The sequence below is a fragment of the Alexandromys fortis genome, unplaced genomic scaffold (genome assembly GCF_014885135.2).
Source record: "Alexandromys fortis isolate MF-2015 unplaced genomic scaffold, M_Fortis_MF-2015_v1.1 scaffold_185, whole genome shotgun sequence".
NCBI classification, from domain to species: Eukaryota; Metazoa; Chordata; class Mammalia; order Rodentia; family Cricetidae; genus Alexandromys; species Alexandromys fortis.
In genome coordinates, this window is record NW_026068094.1 from 1402811 (window position 1) to 1421365 (window position 18555).

Here is an 18555-nt window from a genome sequence, read left to right on the forward strand (position 1 = left end):
CTGATCCTGAGTATGGATACAGTGTAACCATCCAGCCTTCTGATCTGTCACACACATAGCTGTCATAACGGCTGGAACTACAAGGTCAAATGAGTCCTTTCAACCTGAAGTTACTTAGGGGAGAAAGTAACTAAGACACACACCTAGAGAACTGCTTCTAGTTTGCAGCAGTTCCCCCAGGCGTCCTCTGGCAGCCTCTGTTTTGGGGTATAGTCTCACTGTAGTTTAATTCTGTGGCAAAGATTAATCCCATTTCGAAGTGGCAATGCCTGTTCTCTGCAGACAGTGAGCGACCACATTGTTTTTCTTAGGCGTCTCAAACCCAGCTGTCCATGAGAGGCAGGCGAGAGTGCAAAGGACTGGTGGACAGAAGACCTGGGGGAGCCACCGTGTGCCACCCACCCGAGAGAGGACATCACTGTAGCAGACACTGGGGGAGCCACCGTGTACCACTCGAGGGAGGTCATCATCACTGCTCTCCATCACAACAACCAGAGTGCTCAAGCGGACTGTGACTCTCCAACTGCTGTCTAGCTGAACTTTTCACAGCTAGAAGAAGAGAAGAGACAGGCTCTTCCCGAAGTTAGAAAGACTAAGAGGAGAGAGGGCTTCAGTGGTGGGAGTTTTCCCCTGAGAGGAGGCACTCGTGTTGTGCACACGTGTGTGCATATGTGCACACACGTGCATGTGAGACAGCCACGGACAAAAGGAAGAAAAGTGAAGGAAGGGAGGAAGAAAGGTTACATACTGGAGACCAAAGGCACCCCAATTAGAAAGGAGAAAAGGCTGGAGACAAAAGAGGGCACTAACGGGGAGCTAGTGCCTAGGAAACCGGCCAGATTCACCCACCTCCAGGCTCCTCTCATCGGTACAGCCAGCCATTCCTTGGCACCGCACGGGGCACATACTCCCTGCAGTGACTCTGGATCGCAGGCATTTCAGATGAGGGTTTGCCATGTTATAACTCCAGCTACCCTAGCCATCCCTGAGGGCATCCCACTGATGCCAGCTCCCCAAGGTGTCCCCAAGGATGCCCTAACTACAGTCTGTGCACAGAAACACCTTTCAGATGCAAAGACAGTCTCTCAACCAGTCCTTTTAAAGTTCCAGAGTGTTGTGTGCAAGGGGCCCCATGGGCACTATTTGTTGGGAGGACGGCTGGGGAGCGGCATCACTAAAGACAAGTGCCCTCAGTGTGGACAAGCGTGATGACACAGCAGTCGGAACATGAAAGGGATCAAGGTGCATGGAAACATTACATGAAATGGCGCACAACGGTACGGCCAGCGTAGTACTAGGGAGATGTGGGCTGGCTTTACTCCTGCCACATCGGCTGGAATGACCTTTCTTCTCTGGAGATACACTCGGCCACTAGAAGAGGCTGGAGAGGGTGACACTGAGACCTACCACTCCCTTGCTCTCCCCAACAGTCTTAGGACAATAACACAAGGCTCAGATGACACGGTATCTTTTGGGAGAGGTTACATATGCCTCCAACAGACTTCTAATTTTTTAATATTGGCCAATGTTTTAGAGAAATCGACAGAAACACTGAATCTTAATTTCAGGAAAAGAAGAAGAAGAAAGAAAAACTTTCATTCGAAGCGTTAAGTGGGAGTTTTAATATGTGTGGAACTGACGAGGAATCTGAGTAGCTGCGGTGATCCGAGGCAATACGTACTGGATTGTTTCAAGGTAGAATTCAATAATTAATCATTTAATACATATCTGAACATTATGAGTTTATAATAAGAAAAGTTCTGTGCTGAAGTATTAACTCATATTGTTACTTCAGTGTTTAATAAAAAAAAACTGGAAAGAATGTTTCCATTATTGTTCCCGCTTTCCTGCCTCTGCTCCAGCTCAGTAGCTGGAGGATAAGATTAGACTGAGGCTCACTGCGAAGCTACCACAGGCAGGCACCTACCACGTTTTGTCCTCTTGTAAAGACAGCAGTGCCCCTGTCTGCAGACACACCCCAGGCTCACACCACACTCCCCTCCTTCAGCCTTCCTCCCTGTGAGCAGGCATATGCATTCTGAAAACTCCTCCAGGCCAATCGTTAGGCTGGTGGGTTAATTTGTTCAATAATTAATCTACCCACAAAATGTTTACACAGCAGCTACCATGCCTCAATGCGTCGGGCTCAAGGCTAGGTACCAGGTTTTAAAAAAAGAGAGAGTCTGAAACCAAAATGGACAAGCTAAACTCTCTACATAAGGTGTGTTCCCCCTGACTTTCATGTGTTGAAAGAGATCTTCTTGGGTTCTTTGTTGGACATTTTATTTTCTGATGCTGTATACATTTTAAAATTAATATCTGGCATCAGAAGCAAATGACACAAAAGGAAACAAAAGTGAATTCAGCGTCATAAAATTCAGAACATCTGTGGTTCCCAAAGCACTGAGGGCTGGGCCTGTGCTCAGATGTAGGGGCCCTCACCAGTGTGCATGCAGTCCTGAGGGCTGGGCCTGTGCTCAGGTATAGAGCATTCACCAGTAGGCATGTAGTCCTGAGGGCTGGGCCTGTGCTCAGGTGTACAGCACACATCAGTGTGCATGCAGTCCTGAATCCAGGGCCAGTGCTGCATAAACTGGTGGTGTGTCTACAACCCTAGCACCCAGGAGTTTAGGTTCATCCTAGGCTCACAGTAAGTTTAAGTCCAGCCTGGGCTACATGAGCTCTACCTCAAAAACAATAAACAAATGAAAAAAATCACTTTCTACTTTCACAAAGTGGGAAAAATATGAACAGACGTGAATAAATAATTACAAGTCATCATATAAAGATTTTACATCCAGAATAGATAAAGGACCACGAGCAAAGAATGATATGACAACCAAAGTAAAGAAAAATAAAAAAAGGCCTTGGCTTGACACCTCTCCAAAGAAAATACGTCAGTGGCCAGTCAAGATTGCTCAATACCCCCAGCTGCCAGAAAAACGCAAAGCGTAACTAATGAATGATCATAGTCAGCAGGTTGAATAGTCAAAAGAAAAAGTATTGGCCTGAACATGGAGAAACTGGAAGCCTGCTTTCAGCTGGTAGGCTGTAAAAGCGTTACAACTTCTGTGTATACCATTTGAGAATTCTTCAGTGCAGAATTAGCATGTGCCCAGAGGGTCTACTCCGAGGTATATATTCTAAGGAATCGAAAACTAGAACAGGGGATTGTGGATTTGAATGAGAAATGTCTCTCAGAAGCTCACGTGTTTTCCTATTTGATCCCCAGTTGGTGTCTTTGTTTAGCGAGGTTATGAAACCATTAGAAGCTGGAGCTTTGCTGGACGAAGTGTGTCTCCAGGGGACGGACTTGAAGTCTTACCCCTCTTCCTATCCCTTTTCTCCTTGCCTGTATGTCAATCCACTTCCTTCTGCCACCATGCCCCTCGTGATAGGATGGACTCTGTCCCTCTGGAACCATAAGCCAAAAAAACTCTGCCTTTCCTAAGTTATCTTAATCAGGGAGCGTGGTCATAGCCACAGTAAAGTGCCTGGTACAGACATCCTGAGGGGCATTTGTGTACCCATGCCCACAGCTGCACCATCTACTACATTCAAAGGCGGCAAATGGCCCCACGCAGAACTCAGTCTAGTTCTGTGTGTATTGCATTCAGAGACTTTATTTAATGCATACTGTTGGATCACTAAAACAGAACTTGCCATAAGAGCAAAGTAGCTCACGACTGTATGGTGTTTTTCTTTTCTCTTGGCACCATTCCAGCCTTGCTGAGCTCAGTGGCGTCAGGACTGCACACCAGCATGGCACTCTCGCCATTTGAAGCAGGGACATCACCAAGAAAAGCATAAAACTGCACAGAAAGTAGCAAAAAAAACAGAAAGCTTAAAGGAAGCTGGCATACAGTCTCAGAGCTGAACCAAAGAGGCAGAGCACAGCCCTTTTGGTCTCTACTGCAGGGTGCACTCTTTAGTTATTTAGTTTGCCTTCCGCATGTGCTGTGAACGCTGCTAAGCACTGTGTGCTCGTAGTGAGATTAAAACTGGATGTAACCACCAGCAGGCAGACCCACAGGCAGAGACTGCATAAATAATGAGGACCGAGAACATACGAAGAAGGGAATACTGCTAAGCCATAAAAAGGAGTGGAAGTTGAAGACATGGTTCCATGTGGGTAAAATATACAATATTATGTTCAGTGAAAATAAGCCAGGCATGAAAGTACAAATATTGTATGACTCCACCCATACACAATGTCTAGAATACAGGCAAGCTCATAAAGTATAGATCCATAGACATTAGAGAGGGTCAGTGAGGAGGAATTATCACCCAAAATATTTGGGGTATCAGCATGGGATGACGAAAAGGAGCTGGTGCTGGTTATATAATAGCACACATGTCAAAGTCTTAACTTAAATGGCAAATTTATGAAATGTTTACAGCTATGAAAACTGGATACACATATGTGGGAGGATTAGACAGGTCAGCTCACTCTTCTGTTCCGTACAAAATCAAATGAAGATCTTCTGGGGGCATCCGGGGTTCTGTCTTTCCCACACTTCTGGTTAGAAGGACCACCCTTAGTGTGTTTTAAAAACGGGTTTACTATCTAACAATATATTTAACAGTGGGTTATTAAGGAAAACAAGAAAATTTAAAATGTGCAGTCCGTTCTTTGGCTTTGCTTTTGATGAAAATTTATGCTAGGGTGATTCTGACCACTTGCCAGAGGGGGGTTGTCTCAAGAACCCGCAATGTCCTTACACTTTCTTTGGAATAGAATCGGTGTGGTGCCAGAGCACCGAGGCGAGCTGGGACCCCTCAGCAGATGACTCCAGAGTTGGTTGTGTATCTTGGCATAATGCTTTCTCCTTTACCATCATTTGCCATCTGAGACCCTCATTCTCGAAGCCTCTGCATTCACGTCTCTAGAGGGAGACTTCTGTCAGGAGACGGCTGTGGCTACTGTCGTAATTTCAGTGCTCCCCTTTACATATTTTCGACCAACAATTACAAAGAGGCATTGCTGGGTAGGAACGTATAAGCAATGTGCCAATGTGAAGTGCAAACAGCAATAAAACTAACTTAAAATGGGAAGGCATTCATCGCCAAAGAAAGAAATCCACTCAAAGTTGTTCAGTCTTTTAAAACGCATCATAAAATGAAAAAATGTTTCGCTGCAGAACAAGGCTTTGGCTTCTTTATGATTGGAAGGAAGGGTAATTATGATTGTCGTGAAAACACATCGCACAGCTGTGTACAGTTAACAAAAGACCCATTCTGTGATGCGCTCCAAACCTGGCACTTTAAATATTCACATTTCCTAGAAATGAGCTTCTTTTCAACTGGAGCAGATAGCAGAGAGACTGCTTTCTATTAACCATGGCACTGTACCAGGTGAGGCCTCAGAGCCAACTGGATCTGCTTTCTTTTGGGACAATTCCCACATATATGATGTAAGAGTTACATATACTGAGTAATTGATACTTAGACTTGTGTGTATAACACCATTGTAAAGAGTGATTTTTCAGTTTTTAAATTCAATGTTTTTTTTTCTAAAAATTCTTAAATGCTCATTTCAGTAGATTCTTTCACACTTGTACATCTGGCTTAGAGATTATTTTAAATAACAGCATAACAAACAATTCTGCAGCTTGTTTTATGAGGGCAAATTAATAGGTACTTACTCATTAAAGACTAGGTCTGGTGCAAAATAGAGAAACTGGCTGTTCGTATGTTTGTACGATCTCCAACTCAAGGCAAATGACGAGAGACACATCCAAGAATACTGGATGAGGGTAATTTGGTCCTCAAGAGGCAAGTTTTTAAATCCTAGAGAACAGAACAATTAATCACAGAAAGACACTTAGCATGTGAGTACATTCCAGGAAGAATCCCGCCTTTCCCTAACACACTCAGATCAGTTCGGCAGACATCTATGGAGACACGCGCTTGGCTCCCCACAAGACTTCATTTGAAATTCATAGGAAATGCTTGGGGTGGGGGTGGGGATGTGCTTGGGGTGGGGGTGGGGATGGAGGGGGAGCGCAGCTGGGGCGTATTACAGGGAGGGGCGTGTCCAGTGGGGCTCCGCCCTGATAGCAACACACTGGGAGAAGCGTCTTCACCTGTGAGACTCACTTCATTCCCATTCAACCAAAGGCACTAGCTTAAAGGGGACTTTAACTGTCACCATTTGCATATGTGCAGGAGCAGAAAAATTTTAGGCATTTTGTCTTTGGGGTGCCTAAGAATCCTTACTCCTGGCTCCCTGTTGCTCGGGCTATGAGCTGTTGGCAGGGCTCCGCGGCAGGGCTGGCATCTTTGCCCTAGCCTCCCGAGCCCTGTCCCATGCTTTTCTCACTCCTGTTCCCAGCTGTGTGGTGTTATCCTTTGGTTTAACCCCCCCCCCCCCCCCCCCCCCGGCTTTTTGCTTCATGCTACAGGTTAACCACAGGTTTGGTCTAGGCAAGGTGAGAGCATCCCTCCATGCTGCCTGGCCAAACATGAACACGAGGTAGAGAGTTCTAGGATGCTTTCTGGGTGCTGAAAGAAGGGAGAAGTTTTGTGTGTCTGGTGTACATCATGCACATGCATGTGACGCATAGACGTGCAGGTGTGGCCATGTGTGTGCAATACGGAGAGTCCAGAGGTCCACGTGGGGTTGGCTTGCCTATCATTGTCTACCTTATCTTTAGAGGGAGGGTCTTGCCCTGAATCTGGAGCTAGGCTGACTGGCCTGAAAGCACAGAGATCCTCTGTGTCTCCCTAGTGCTGGGATTACAGGCCTGCAAGACAGGGATGGGGATATGTATGTGTACACACACACACACATGCGCACACACAAATAAAAGTGACAGTTCTAAGGATCTTCAAGGACCATCTCTTGAATCCCGAGCAGGATTGATTTTTTTTTTTCAACCAGGAAGAGTTGGTCAGGATGCTTTACAAGGCTTTAAGTTTCTTGGGTCTGCACTCAGATGAACTGGGGTACTGTGTTGCCCAAGGCTAACTCAGTGCAACCTCAGTATCAGAATATATTTTTACCTCGTTAATACTTGGGGACAAAATAATCCCTTTCTTTTGCGAACGCCAGCCGTCGCCTGTTTTAGAAACAATAGAACCACAAACCTGTATTCTTGGAAAGAAAGAAATGAACCAGTATCCAGAATTCTCCCACCACTCTGGGGTCTATGATAGACATGTCAGGATGCTGCATAAAGCAAACACCAAGGCACCGCTAGTATCAAGCCGAGCTCTGCGCCGTCCTACCTGGAAGTACCTTGGCCCACTTCACGACCTGAATCATCTGCTTGCCTGCCAGGCGGTTGAGCGTGGAGAGCAGGCTCTCCGCCGTATCTGGCTTGGAGCTGTCATAGCCAGCATACACGATCTCGGGCTCGATGTTCTCCAGGACCATCGCCGAGGACGGCGTGAGTGCCCGCGTGATGGAGGTGAGCTGCGGGACCAGTGCGGAGTTCACGGATGGCTCCTTCGTAGGAGCGATGTATGTGGTCCCCTCTTCTGGGCTCTGTGGAGGAGGTGGTGGGGGCTGCTGTTGCTGCTCCTCGTGAAGGCCTTTTAACTTGCCCAGTTTCTTTGACTTTCGAGCTGTGAAATACAAAAGCAGAAGGGATAAGGGCAAAGATTCCTAAGGAACACGGAAGTGTGGTGCAAACGTCCCCCAGCCATCGAGCTGCTCCATGCCTACTCTCTCCTAAGGGAGTCTTGTGCCACAAGCAGTGCTTTCCCAAGGCAAATGGCAAAGCTCCCAGGCTACTGTGAGCACGCGTCTAGCAGTGGCTCCTTGCCCGTGACTCATGGCATGTCCTTCCTTCTAGCCCACCTAGACCAGCACATACCTGCAGACTGCAGGAACCTAATCCTGTTCTCTCAACAGGGAGGAGGAACCACAGAACAGGACCCAAAACTGTACTGCAGGAAACAAGCAGGGTCCATGAAAATAAATAACAAATATAAACAAAACGCTCGATGCCAGGCACACTCTAAAATGGCAGGCACAAAATTCCCAATTTAACAATTATTTTGGGTAGTGACTACCATGATTCTCACTTCAGAATAGCATTCAAGAGTTTGTCCAGTCACAGGAAATGGCATTTGGAGGAAAAGCATTTGCTTCAAATGCCAACAGCCTGGGATCGGCACAGGAGAAGGCAAAGGTAATTGGGACAGCACACGAGAGGATGGGTAGAAAGAACTTTCCCGACTCAGAAGAGCCAGCTTCTGAGGCTGAGCTTAGGGCTGCGACAGTTACAGATTTGCAATTATAATAATGCTTTCAATTGATTTAAAAATTCTCCACGAACCAGACACAGCTTTGATTTTATCCTAACGCGAATCCCAGCCTCGCTGAACACAGAACTAGCTATACCACACTAATGGTCTTGATGTAAAACATAATCATTTCTATTTACAAGCATAGCTATTAATATTTATCACGTTCACCACAGAAAAAACCAGCTCAGCTTTCAGTCCTCACCCAAGAGCAGGGCCCTCACATCTGCTACACAGCCATTAACCATCGGCACTAGGATGAACGGAAAACTACGACATAATTTCTGCCCATAAAAAGTTTAACAAGCTAGTTTAAAATTTTCAATCATTTGTTAAGGGACGCGACTGGAGATGGAGGGAGGATTCTGGCAGTGCCATCTGAAGGACTGGTGTCTCTTCGCTACGTGGAAGTTGCTGACTGTGGTACGTGGAGTCAGGCTGCTTCAAGGGGGACTGTGAATGAAGACACACCGGAATGTATCGACAAAGCAGCTGGCCAACTAGATTCGAGGAAAGCCAAACAGCTAAATAATCACCAATGCCCTGGAGGAGCCCAGGAGTCCTCTGGAGCAGGCACGGGACATACTGGCAGTCAGATCCATGAGGCTTCTGTGCCGTAGAAACTTCTCTGAGTCTCAAGGTGTTTGCCTGGATAACGGGTCTCCATGAAAGACCCCATCTGAGAGATAAGGTGGAAAGCAATGTGGCAGGCATCATGCAGATCTCTGGCTTCTACCGATGTGCACACATACCTGTGCACATACACACAAAGATTCTAGGCGCTGTGGTGGCACGCGGTCTATAATCTTGGAATTTGAGAGACTAAGACAAGAGAAACTGAATTCAAGGCCATCCTGGCTATCAGAATGATTTCAAGGCTATCATGAACTGCAATGAGACTCTATCTCCAAAAGCTGAAAGCAAAACTGAGAACGAGTTTATTAACATTTTGTCATATTTCCTGAGACTCTGATGCTAGACATACTCTAAGTAGGAACAGCAATGCCTGATATTTTCATGTCTTATTAAAAGGGATATCTGCTTGCAAATTAATTATAAAATTTGTATTTGCTTTATGTTCTAGGTCTATATTGCTGTGCTGATTTCTCATGTTTGATTTGATGAATATCAAAAAGAATGCTGAATGCTGTCTCTGGGCTCTCATGGGTAGCATAGCTGCGAAACAGGTTACCAGCATTGTCTTCAGCATACCACTTCATACATGTTGTGGCTTTGTGAGCACCAGGGCACTTGGAACTGAAGGGTCATTCATCTTTACCAAAACTGAGTATGAATTCTTCAGTCACAGGCATGCATCTGGTGTCTTTTTTGAAGACCCAGGGGTATGGTGAAAATGTCGCATGCATTCTTATGTAACCATACTGTGTACTGTCTTGCTAACTCACAAATTCTCAGCAAATGTTTGTTGAATAAATTTGTTTCATTTTTAAACATAAATAAATTGTACAGTGCATCCCATACATGAAGCCCCAGTTTATTTCCCTGTGAGAAATGTAGACAAGCTTCTGAGATTTTTCAGATAACATTTTTGAGTCACTAATTACTCCTTTGCAAAATTTCTACTGTGTAATGACCCGTCTATGAACTTACCACTCTTAAAATGTTGTATTTGAAGTACTAAGCTACACTTACTGAGTACAGACTTTCTATAGCTTCAGAAGTCCGGTGCTCACCGGGACCTGAGATCAGGCATTACTGCTATTTTTTTTTTTTTTTTTCAGATGAAGAAGCAGAGGTACCAAAGGAGAAACACCTTTTCAAGCTTCCGGAGCTAGTGAATGTCAGGGTGAGCCAGGGAACCCGGCCCTGATGTCCACTGCCACTCTGTGCGCCTTCTCTTCTAATCCATTCTCTCTGCCTCCTCAGGGCCAGAGCACCAGCTTAGCTTCAAATCCAACTGCGTAATTAGGATGTTTGCTAATTACACAGCGGTGATTTTGGCTAAAGATCCTCAATCAATATGTGTCTATTATTCAAAGTGAACCTGGTTTTGGGATAGGGCTCCTTTCTAAATTTTGTGAATGAATGGCCACTGAGCTTGGGGAATCTCACTGTCCCATGTGGTCAAGTAGCCAAGGACACACTTCATCTTAACTGTCAGCCAACAGTAGTATACCCATTCTCTCTCTCTCTCTCTCTCTCTCTCTCTCTCTCTCTCTCTCTCTCCTCTCTGGATATTTCATGCTTGTAAATGTCTCCCACTTCCACTTAGACTCACTTAAAAGAGGAATTTCATTTTTCCATATTGGATTTTATAGAAACTATTGTGTGCTCAGGGGTTTCCCTGCAAGTGCCAGGGCCTTACTGGCAACATCTTGGCAGTTACTATCTCCTGCCCAGCTATGAACAGAACTCCATAGATTCTCCATGGATTCATTTCCAGGATCTAGCAGTGGAAGGCCCTGCTTCCTGTACCCGGCAAATAACCAGAGCACCAAGCTGGGAGTACTTCCGTGGTACCCCACAAATCAGGGGATACTTCCCAGTGTGATCTGGTAGCACAAACCACTTTGGATTCCGGTGGTCTGTGCTACTCTGAGTATCTAGGCTGACTATATGATGGCTACCTAGAGATGAAGCCATTCTCGCCTCTCCCAGGGCTTCTCCAGCTGCACGCATGACTTTTCCTTCCTTCCGTGTTAGAAATTGCGAACTGTTGAAAATGAGGACTCGGCAGCAGATATTAAAGATGCTGTACAGGGATATTATTATTATAATTATAAATCATTATTGTTGTTGTCCTTTCTGAAGGTTCACAGGCCAAATGAAATTGCATCTCAGGGCAATAACAGCACTGCCTGACTCTTAGGGTCTTGATTTCAGCCAAATAAACATGATTATGCTTTTGGTACAAGACTTCATTTTCTTTTAGTTCCCAGAGGAGGAATGCAAAGTCAGGGACAACTTAGCATTTCTCTGTCATGTCACCAAAAGAAGAAATGTCACCTTTTTACACATTGACTAGCTATACAACAAAATCATCTTAATTTTTACTAGTAGGGAAAAAAAAGGCATTTAAATGGCTCCTAAGGCAACACATGCTAATTGGATGGGGTGAGGGGCTAAGGGCAGGTGGCCTTCATGAATAAATAATTAGCTTATCAGTGGAAAATAAAGTGGCATCTCTTGATTGTTTCCAAATACTCCTGCAATAGTTAAGAAGGTTGAAATGGATTTTCAAAAGGACCTATACATATTTTCAGATACCTCTTCGTAATTAACAAAGTACTACGCATTACTGATTCTTCAGGACATGCACTATGGTGAAGGAAAACTCAACTGTTCACCACTTTGTAAGAAATTCTGAACTCGTGCATCTCCAACTGAATTCTCCAATGTGTAAAGTTACCCCCGGGTAACATTACAGCCATGATCAATATAATTTTGTTGCTATTATCACAGGTCACATTTTCCAAGAACTCAGCGAGCGACTAGCATCCACTGACTGTGGAGTGAGTACTGTTCTGCGGACAATGAAGTTGGTGGGGAAATCTTAGCCCTGACAAGAGAGAACCGGTATGAGGAAGCTGAGTCTGAAAACTGATTACGGTTATACAAGCTGCCAGGGTTCAGTTCCGCGTGAGGGTACCATGACAATGGCAGACAGCTGTCTCATCCCTGCTGTCCCTTCTGCCTGTCGTTCCGCCTAGATCTGCTTTGGCTGTGACCTGAAAGTGAACTAAGCCACATTCCTGTAGGAGACACATCCATAATCAAATACTCTGACCCACCCAAGAGTAGAGTTCCTTCAGACCAGAAAGCAGAGCAGAGTGGCGATGCTGGAGGGAATGCCAGGAAGGAAGAACGGGCTTTGGAGTCCACAAAACAAGGCTGTGCACTATGGCTTCCCTGTGGGAGATGCCTACATGTTGCTCCTAGGTCTGGGCATAGATATGTCTACGGCATTTTATTTTCTATGACTACATTGGTCTTTTTCTTATTCCTTTTATAATTTTAATGTTAGTAAGGGTCAGGAATATGTCCACACACACACACACACACACACACACACACACCAACAAGGCTCCATCTTGGGTTGGGGTTTTAAAGGAAAGACAACAGATCTTCAGTGCAGCCAGGTAGGAGATGCTGGTCAGAGGGCCTTGGAAGTCCGGGAAACCCCTCTGTGCTCACCTGCAGGCATGGGGAGGTGTCCAGAACTGTCTTCAGCTCAACCTTTTGCTCTTCCTGAATGAAAAAAAGTAGGTGGTGGTGGAGGAGGAGACTAGAAGGAGGGGGAGGGGAGAAGTGGGGAAGGAGGGGAGAGGAGGAGGGAGGGAGGAGGAGGAAAGGAGGAGAGTTTTGACAGCAGGGACTGAAGCTACCTCCTAATTCTAATGTTCCCTCTGGCACTTTGGACAAGGGTCTGTGGAGAAGGGGTGGGCAGTGTGGTGGTCATTCCTAGACAGCTGTGTTGAGCAGCCCTGGGGAAGTCATCAGCGTGCAGCACTGAACCCACCCACAAATCCACAGAACTAAGACGAGAGAGAAGATGACTTCACCCCGTGTTCTGTGCAGGGGCTGACGAGAGGCCCCGGAGCTCTATTTTCATGTGTCATCCCCCTCCAACCCAGTCGCACTTTGAAAACTCCGAGACATTTTCTGAATCATGCTGTCCGTGTCGTTTTTTGTTTCCACCGAGGATGAGATAGGACACAAAGGCCTTACAGACCCAAGAGGGGATTCAGACTAGAGAGCATGAGCATCTTCTCTGAGCATCCTGGACCGTGCTATGGAGAGAGCCTGGAATGCACTGCCTGAGAGAACGTGCAGTAATACTGTTTTCTGAATAGCTTGTGGTCTGGCGTCAGGCCTCCTGTGGCTCGAGCGCAGCTTAGAAACAAGAGATTGAACGGGTTTTGGAGATCTGGAGCCCTGTTGTGGAAGTCGGGAGACCCTCTCATGTACTTTCCAGTTTAGATTTGTCTGAAACACAGGACTAAACTCCTTATCCCCACAAGTGTGGCTAGAACTAATCTGAGCAGTGCTTTTCAAAGTATGCATACGGGCAAATACTGTGACTTTAGACTACACGCTTGAAAGAACGTTTAGTGTTATGAAATTAAACCCTATCCATTGAAAGAGCAGACTCCCCATCATAAGGTAAAGCGCTGTTTGCTCAGCTCCAAATTTAAAATACAGTCTTTCTTTCCTCCTAATCCTGAGTCCGTTTATGAGCTGGGAAGTGGCAGCAGAGCGTAACTGAAGCTCTACATGCAAGGTGAGTTCAAAGCTAGCCTTTCTTTAAAACACTGCACCCTAGGAGGTGGGTGCTGTGTTCCCACCATTGTTCAGAGGACAAAGTGACCGGCAGAGTGACAGGATTCTACCCCAAACTGTAGAGTTGGGAACGATGTGGAAACTCCAGGTTACACTACAGCAGACATCTAAGCAGGAGGCTCAAAGGTCAGAGCAGGATCTAGAGTTCAGTTGTCTGCAAGGTCACCATTAGTGACAGGTGAGTCTGTTAAACAGAAGGCCCGTGGCCACCTCAACCAGGTCACAGCCTGTTGCCTGTTTTCTTTTCTAGTCCCCAGGACAGTGCAGCCAACCACACACTGTGGCTGCCATGACAAGCAAGACAAGCTTTTTTTTTTTTTTTGCTCCGGGCTATGTCACCTTCACTGGGAGACAGTTCTTAAAAGGCAGGAAGCAAACCAGTCAGTTTGTCTAGGATCTAGAGTTCACCACAGGAGGAACCTGTGTTTTGCCAAGAATTGAAGCCCTAAAGCCACACTGCAATTGATAGTTGAGTTCTCTGGACACCCATTTTAAATGAAATTTACAATCTTCTGAGAGTTAGACAGCGATCTCCAAAAATTCTGTTCTCTGAGGATCACTATGTAGGAGACTGATTTATTTGTAAAATATCTCAGTAGTTCTATATTACTGACTTTAAAGGGGAAAAACTAGGTGTAGTGGCCTATCCCTGTAATCCCAACACTTGGGAGACTGATGCAGGAGGATTTTCACCTGCTCAAAGCCAGCTTGGTTACAGTGAGTTGGAGGCAAACCTGAGCTACACAGAGAGTTCAAGGCAAATCTGGGCTACAGAGTATGAATCTCTCTCAAAAAGCAGAAATATTAAAAAATTGCATTATTAATTAAGAAAAACTAGCACAATAACTGCCATGGCCATCCAGGAAAAGACCCCTCCTTCAAAGGGCAAATTCTTTAACAGCTGCCACAGCTGCTGTTCTGGCACATCACGAGCAGAGTTTATTACATGGAGCAGTCTCATTGGCCTGCCAGGTAGACAGACTCATTAGGAACGGTTTCTGAAGAAGTATTGCTATTGTAACAAGGCTGCAGAGCTGGACGCGCCATGAGGAGGAGGCAGGAGGCAGTGACCTGGAAATGCCTCCTGGGCCCGGCTCCATGGACTGTGCCAAGGGCTATGTCCTCCCACGTTCTCAGGACCCTGGTGAGCTCAGACCGAACAGGACCCTTGGCTAAGGAGAAAACCCGCAGGACTGTCCTGTGCAGACCTCCTCATCCTGGTAGTTAACTCCATGACACCTACCTTATACAAATCAAATATGGGAACAATGAATAGTTGGGGTTGGAGTAGAGGACAGTGGCAGAAAGCATGTTGAGTATGCAGGAGACCCCGGGTTTCAAGAGTCGACAGAAAGGGAAGCACCACCCTAGCCAATAGTGTCGTCTTTATGACATTTCAGTACAGAATTTCTTCAATAAGCGCACAAAGGTCACCTTCAGCCCAATGCGTGGCCATCTCCTTGCACTTATCCCTTGCCCGTGCTCCCCTCAAGCTCGCGCATGCTCTTCTGCCGAGCCTCTGTCGCTCCCTGATTGCAGTAGTCTCCGTGTTTCCTCAGTAGCATCCCGGGTCCCTAAACACGGCACATACCAGAGAATTCTGAGGCACGCGAGGAAGCTGCCTAACTCCAATGTATTTCAGAGCTTTTGGCAAGCAAGACTGTATGGTTTTGTGCATAAGAAATAAAAAACTGGGCTGGGAAGATGGTTCAGTGCTGAAGAACACTTGCCGCTCTTACAGAGGATCCATTTCGGTTCCCAGGACCTGTCCTTTGCAATCATCCGTAACTCCAACACCAAGGGATCTGATGCCTTCTGACCTCCACGGGCACCACGGGTGCATGCACTGTGTGTGTATACACACATATAGAATTTATTCATATATATTTTATACACACATAAAGGTGGGCAAGGCATGCACACACAAAATAAAAAGAAATCTAAGATGGTAAAGGACATAAAAACTCTCAATGAGGAATGAAAAAAATACACAGACTCAAAGACCAGCCCAGTTTTCTCTCTCATGCTAATTCTCATGAAAAAGAGTTCTTCCTTCTTAGTCCTCCTCAGTTCAACACTGTCTCTGTAAAATAATTACTCATAGTTTTATCACTGCAATTCTAATTATTTTTTCAAGAATAATTACTTGGAAGCATGTTTTATTGAAAAAAAAGTCACCTTAATTTGAACCAGATTGTAAGTAATCTTTTATACTATTTACATGAAAAGTAAACTGAGCAAGTTGTCCTGAATGATGTTGTGATTAAATAACAAATTGATATCATTAACTAACACTAGTTGTTATAAATAATTCACATTAACAATATTAAACAACATTAACATTATGATTTAAAAATCATTTCAATTGTCCACAAGCAGCAGGAATGGAAAGGCCAGCTAGTCGGACAGAAATCAGCACGGAACAAAACTTGACGGCTGCAAACAGAACCGTTTCTGAAGACTGCCGCTCTGCTGTTAAGTACAGTTGAGGAATACGAGATAAAGACGCCAGACAGCATGTAAAAAAATCTCCTCATGACAAGCTAGCACTAACGTGCCGGAGCACCAGGGGCAGCACGCCATGATGAGTTCCCAGGATGCACCCTGGCTAGGGAGGGGACTAAGCAGGTCTGAGGAAAGGAAAAACAAAGGCCAATGTTTACAGCTTTTAAAATAAATATTATTCCACATTTTATTCCTCTGACATTATCAGAATGAGGTCTAAATTAAGAATTAATAGTAGCCAATGATGCATACAGTTGAAAAAAAAAAGTTATTTTTCTAGGCTGGGTTCTCTTCAGGATACTGGTAGACTTGGTCTGAAAACTCCCAGATCAAGTGGAGCCAAAGCAAACTGGCCTGTTTTGGAGCAGCGAAGTAGCAGCCTGCAGAGGCTCCCCTGGTCTCCCTTCCCGCGCTCCTGGGCACAGGGGTCAGCCTGCAGACCCGAGGCTGGGCTGGGAGCAGAACCACGCCCGCAAGGGCCTGCCCTGCCCAGTTGTTTACAAGGCTTACTTCTATTTAGTCCTTTGGTCTTCTGCCACAGTGTAAATTCCAGAGCATTGGAGACTCCCTCCAAACCAGGCCAGCATTGCAGGCTAAACAAAAACTCCTTTAAGAGTCTTTGCTTCTAAAGTATTCTTCACATTAACACCAATTAACCAAAACAGACACACAAACAACAACTCCCTCACAACAGAAAACTAAAAAGCAAGAGCAACAGCAGAGCAAGGTATAGATGGAGTTCTTGTCAAGCCAGAGGCCAAGGCGCTGACGGCGTTTCTGTTATCTGGCACGAAATGGGATCACAGGCTTCTGTGGAAATAAGGGATTACAGCTCTGATTGCATGGAAGCCACGAAGGTGCGGGGCCCACAGGAGGACCTGCTGCAGTTTTAAGGACTTCCTGAAGGAAAAGTAGGTCTTTCCGAAAGCATTTCTTGGGGAATCTCAGCTTCCATTAGAAACTGTGAGCAATTCACTTACACTCTTTAAAGTACATTCCCGGTGAGGAAAGGCCTAGATCTTGTTTCTCTCTTTCTGCCGCCTGCCTCACCACGGCCTCCTTACTGTTTGCTTTTGTTTTCAAAGTAGATTTCCCTTGATCCCAAAGTCAGCTGGAAAATAGTGATAGCCACACCCCTACGTCATCAGAAAATTCATGGGTGGAGTGTTCAAAAAAGCTCTTTTAGGTGAGGCATGGTGACTGGTCACCCCACCTCTGAAGGGGATCCTGAAGGAAACTGAGAGTCAGGTCAGCATGGATGACTTGGATGAAGGCCAGCTTCATGTTACAGTTTCAAAAAGATTCAAATTACACACCATGTAGAAGGCAAGTTTTAACCCTCAATATAATCTGTAGTCACCAATTCATTAAATTAAATCGTCACCTCCCAATTTGAATGTGGCTGACAGGAACCTGCAACTCTCTCTTAGAGAATTTCCAGTTGTTAATGCCTGTTTTTTGGACCCACAGTTAGTGTTAGGAAATCCCCTCTTGGGTATAATCTCCCCTCACTGTATGGCCATGGAGGTAGGCCGTGCAGCTCTGCCCGGTATCACGGTGAATTCTGAACTCTTTCCGTGGTTTCCGTGCGAGCATTCTGCTGTGCAGACTACAGCAGATGGCGACCAGAGCTCATTGAGAAAGGGGCGGAAAGAGAAGATGAACAAATGAACATTTTTCTGGTTGTCTCGAACCAGTTGCAGTGACCACTGCAGCCCCGTTCTCTAAGAAAGGTTTTCAGAAGAATCAAGCAAGGCTTCTTGGTTTCATCTTCAGCCCCAGCATTGGCTGGAAAACAACACCAGCCAAGGTTCAACCCAGCCTGTCTGAACAAAATCAGGTCAGTGTCCTCCACGAAAGCGTGGGTAGAACAGCGGAGGGTCAGGCAGTGTGGGAGCCAGGGGCCTGATATCCAAACAGAATTCAGATTGGTAAAATACAGTTTTTCTAGAATTATAACAGGAAGCTGCTGAAGTTGGAGGCTAAACATCTCCAGGGCTCTTGGTCAGCTGGCCGTCAAGTGGTCTTTGGTGAGGTGTTTGAGTGGACACTATGTTAAGGTGTATTGCTGTTGTTGGTGTAATACACAGTTGAATAGCCAATAGCTAGGCATGAGGTATAGGCAGAACTTCCAGGCAGAGAGAGGAGGTAGGACACACACACACAGACAACACACACACACACACACACACACACACACACACACGCATGCACACACATGCATGCACACACACACGAAAAACTAGAGGAAGCAGGATGGGCAGAATGTGTCAGAACATAGACAAATAGAAATGGGTTAACAAGTTATATGAGAGATAGTTAAAAATAAGCCTAAGATAAGGCCAAGCTTTCAGAATTAGTAAGTAAGTCTCCCTGTTGTTATTTGGGAGCTGGCTGGTGGGGCAGAGAAAGACTCCTTACAGTCACCAGTGTTTGTACGAGGCTGGAATGCCCCGTGCCCGTGGGAGGACATCTGTGATCTGGTAACAGAATACC

The 18555-nt window shown here is 45.6% G+C and overlaps 1 protein-coding gene across 8 annotated transcripts in view; it reads right to left on the reverse strand.

The window, feature by feature from the left end:
* Nr3c2 (nuclear receptor subfamily 3 group C member 2) overlaps positions 1–18555 on the reverse strand; it is a 311648-nt gene that overhangs the window by 61040 nt on the left and 232053 nt on the right. For all 8 annotated transcript variants that reach the window (XM_050123201.1, XM_050123199.1, XM_050123200.1 and 5 more), the window contains 2 exons: positions 7231–7569; positions 5646–5790 (listed from right to left, as the gene is read on the reverse strand). In XM_050123201.1, coding sequence (XP_049979158.1) covers positions 5646–5790; positions 7231–7569 — 484 coding nt within the window. The remainder of the gene's footprint in view (positions 1–5645; positions 5791–7230; positions 7570–18555) is intronic.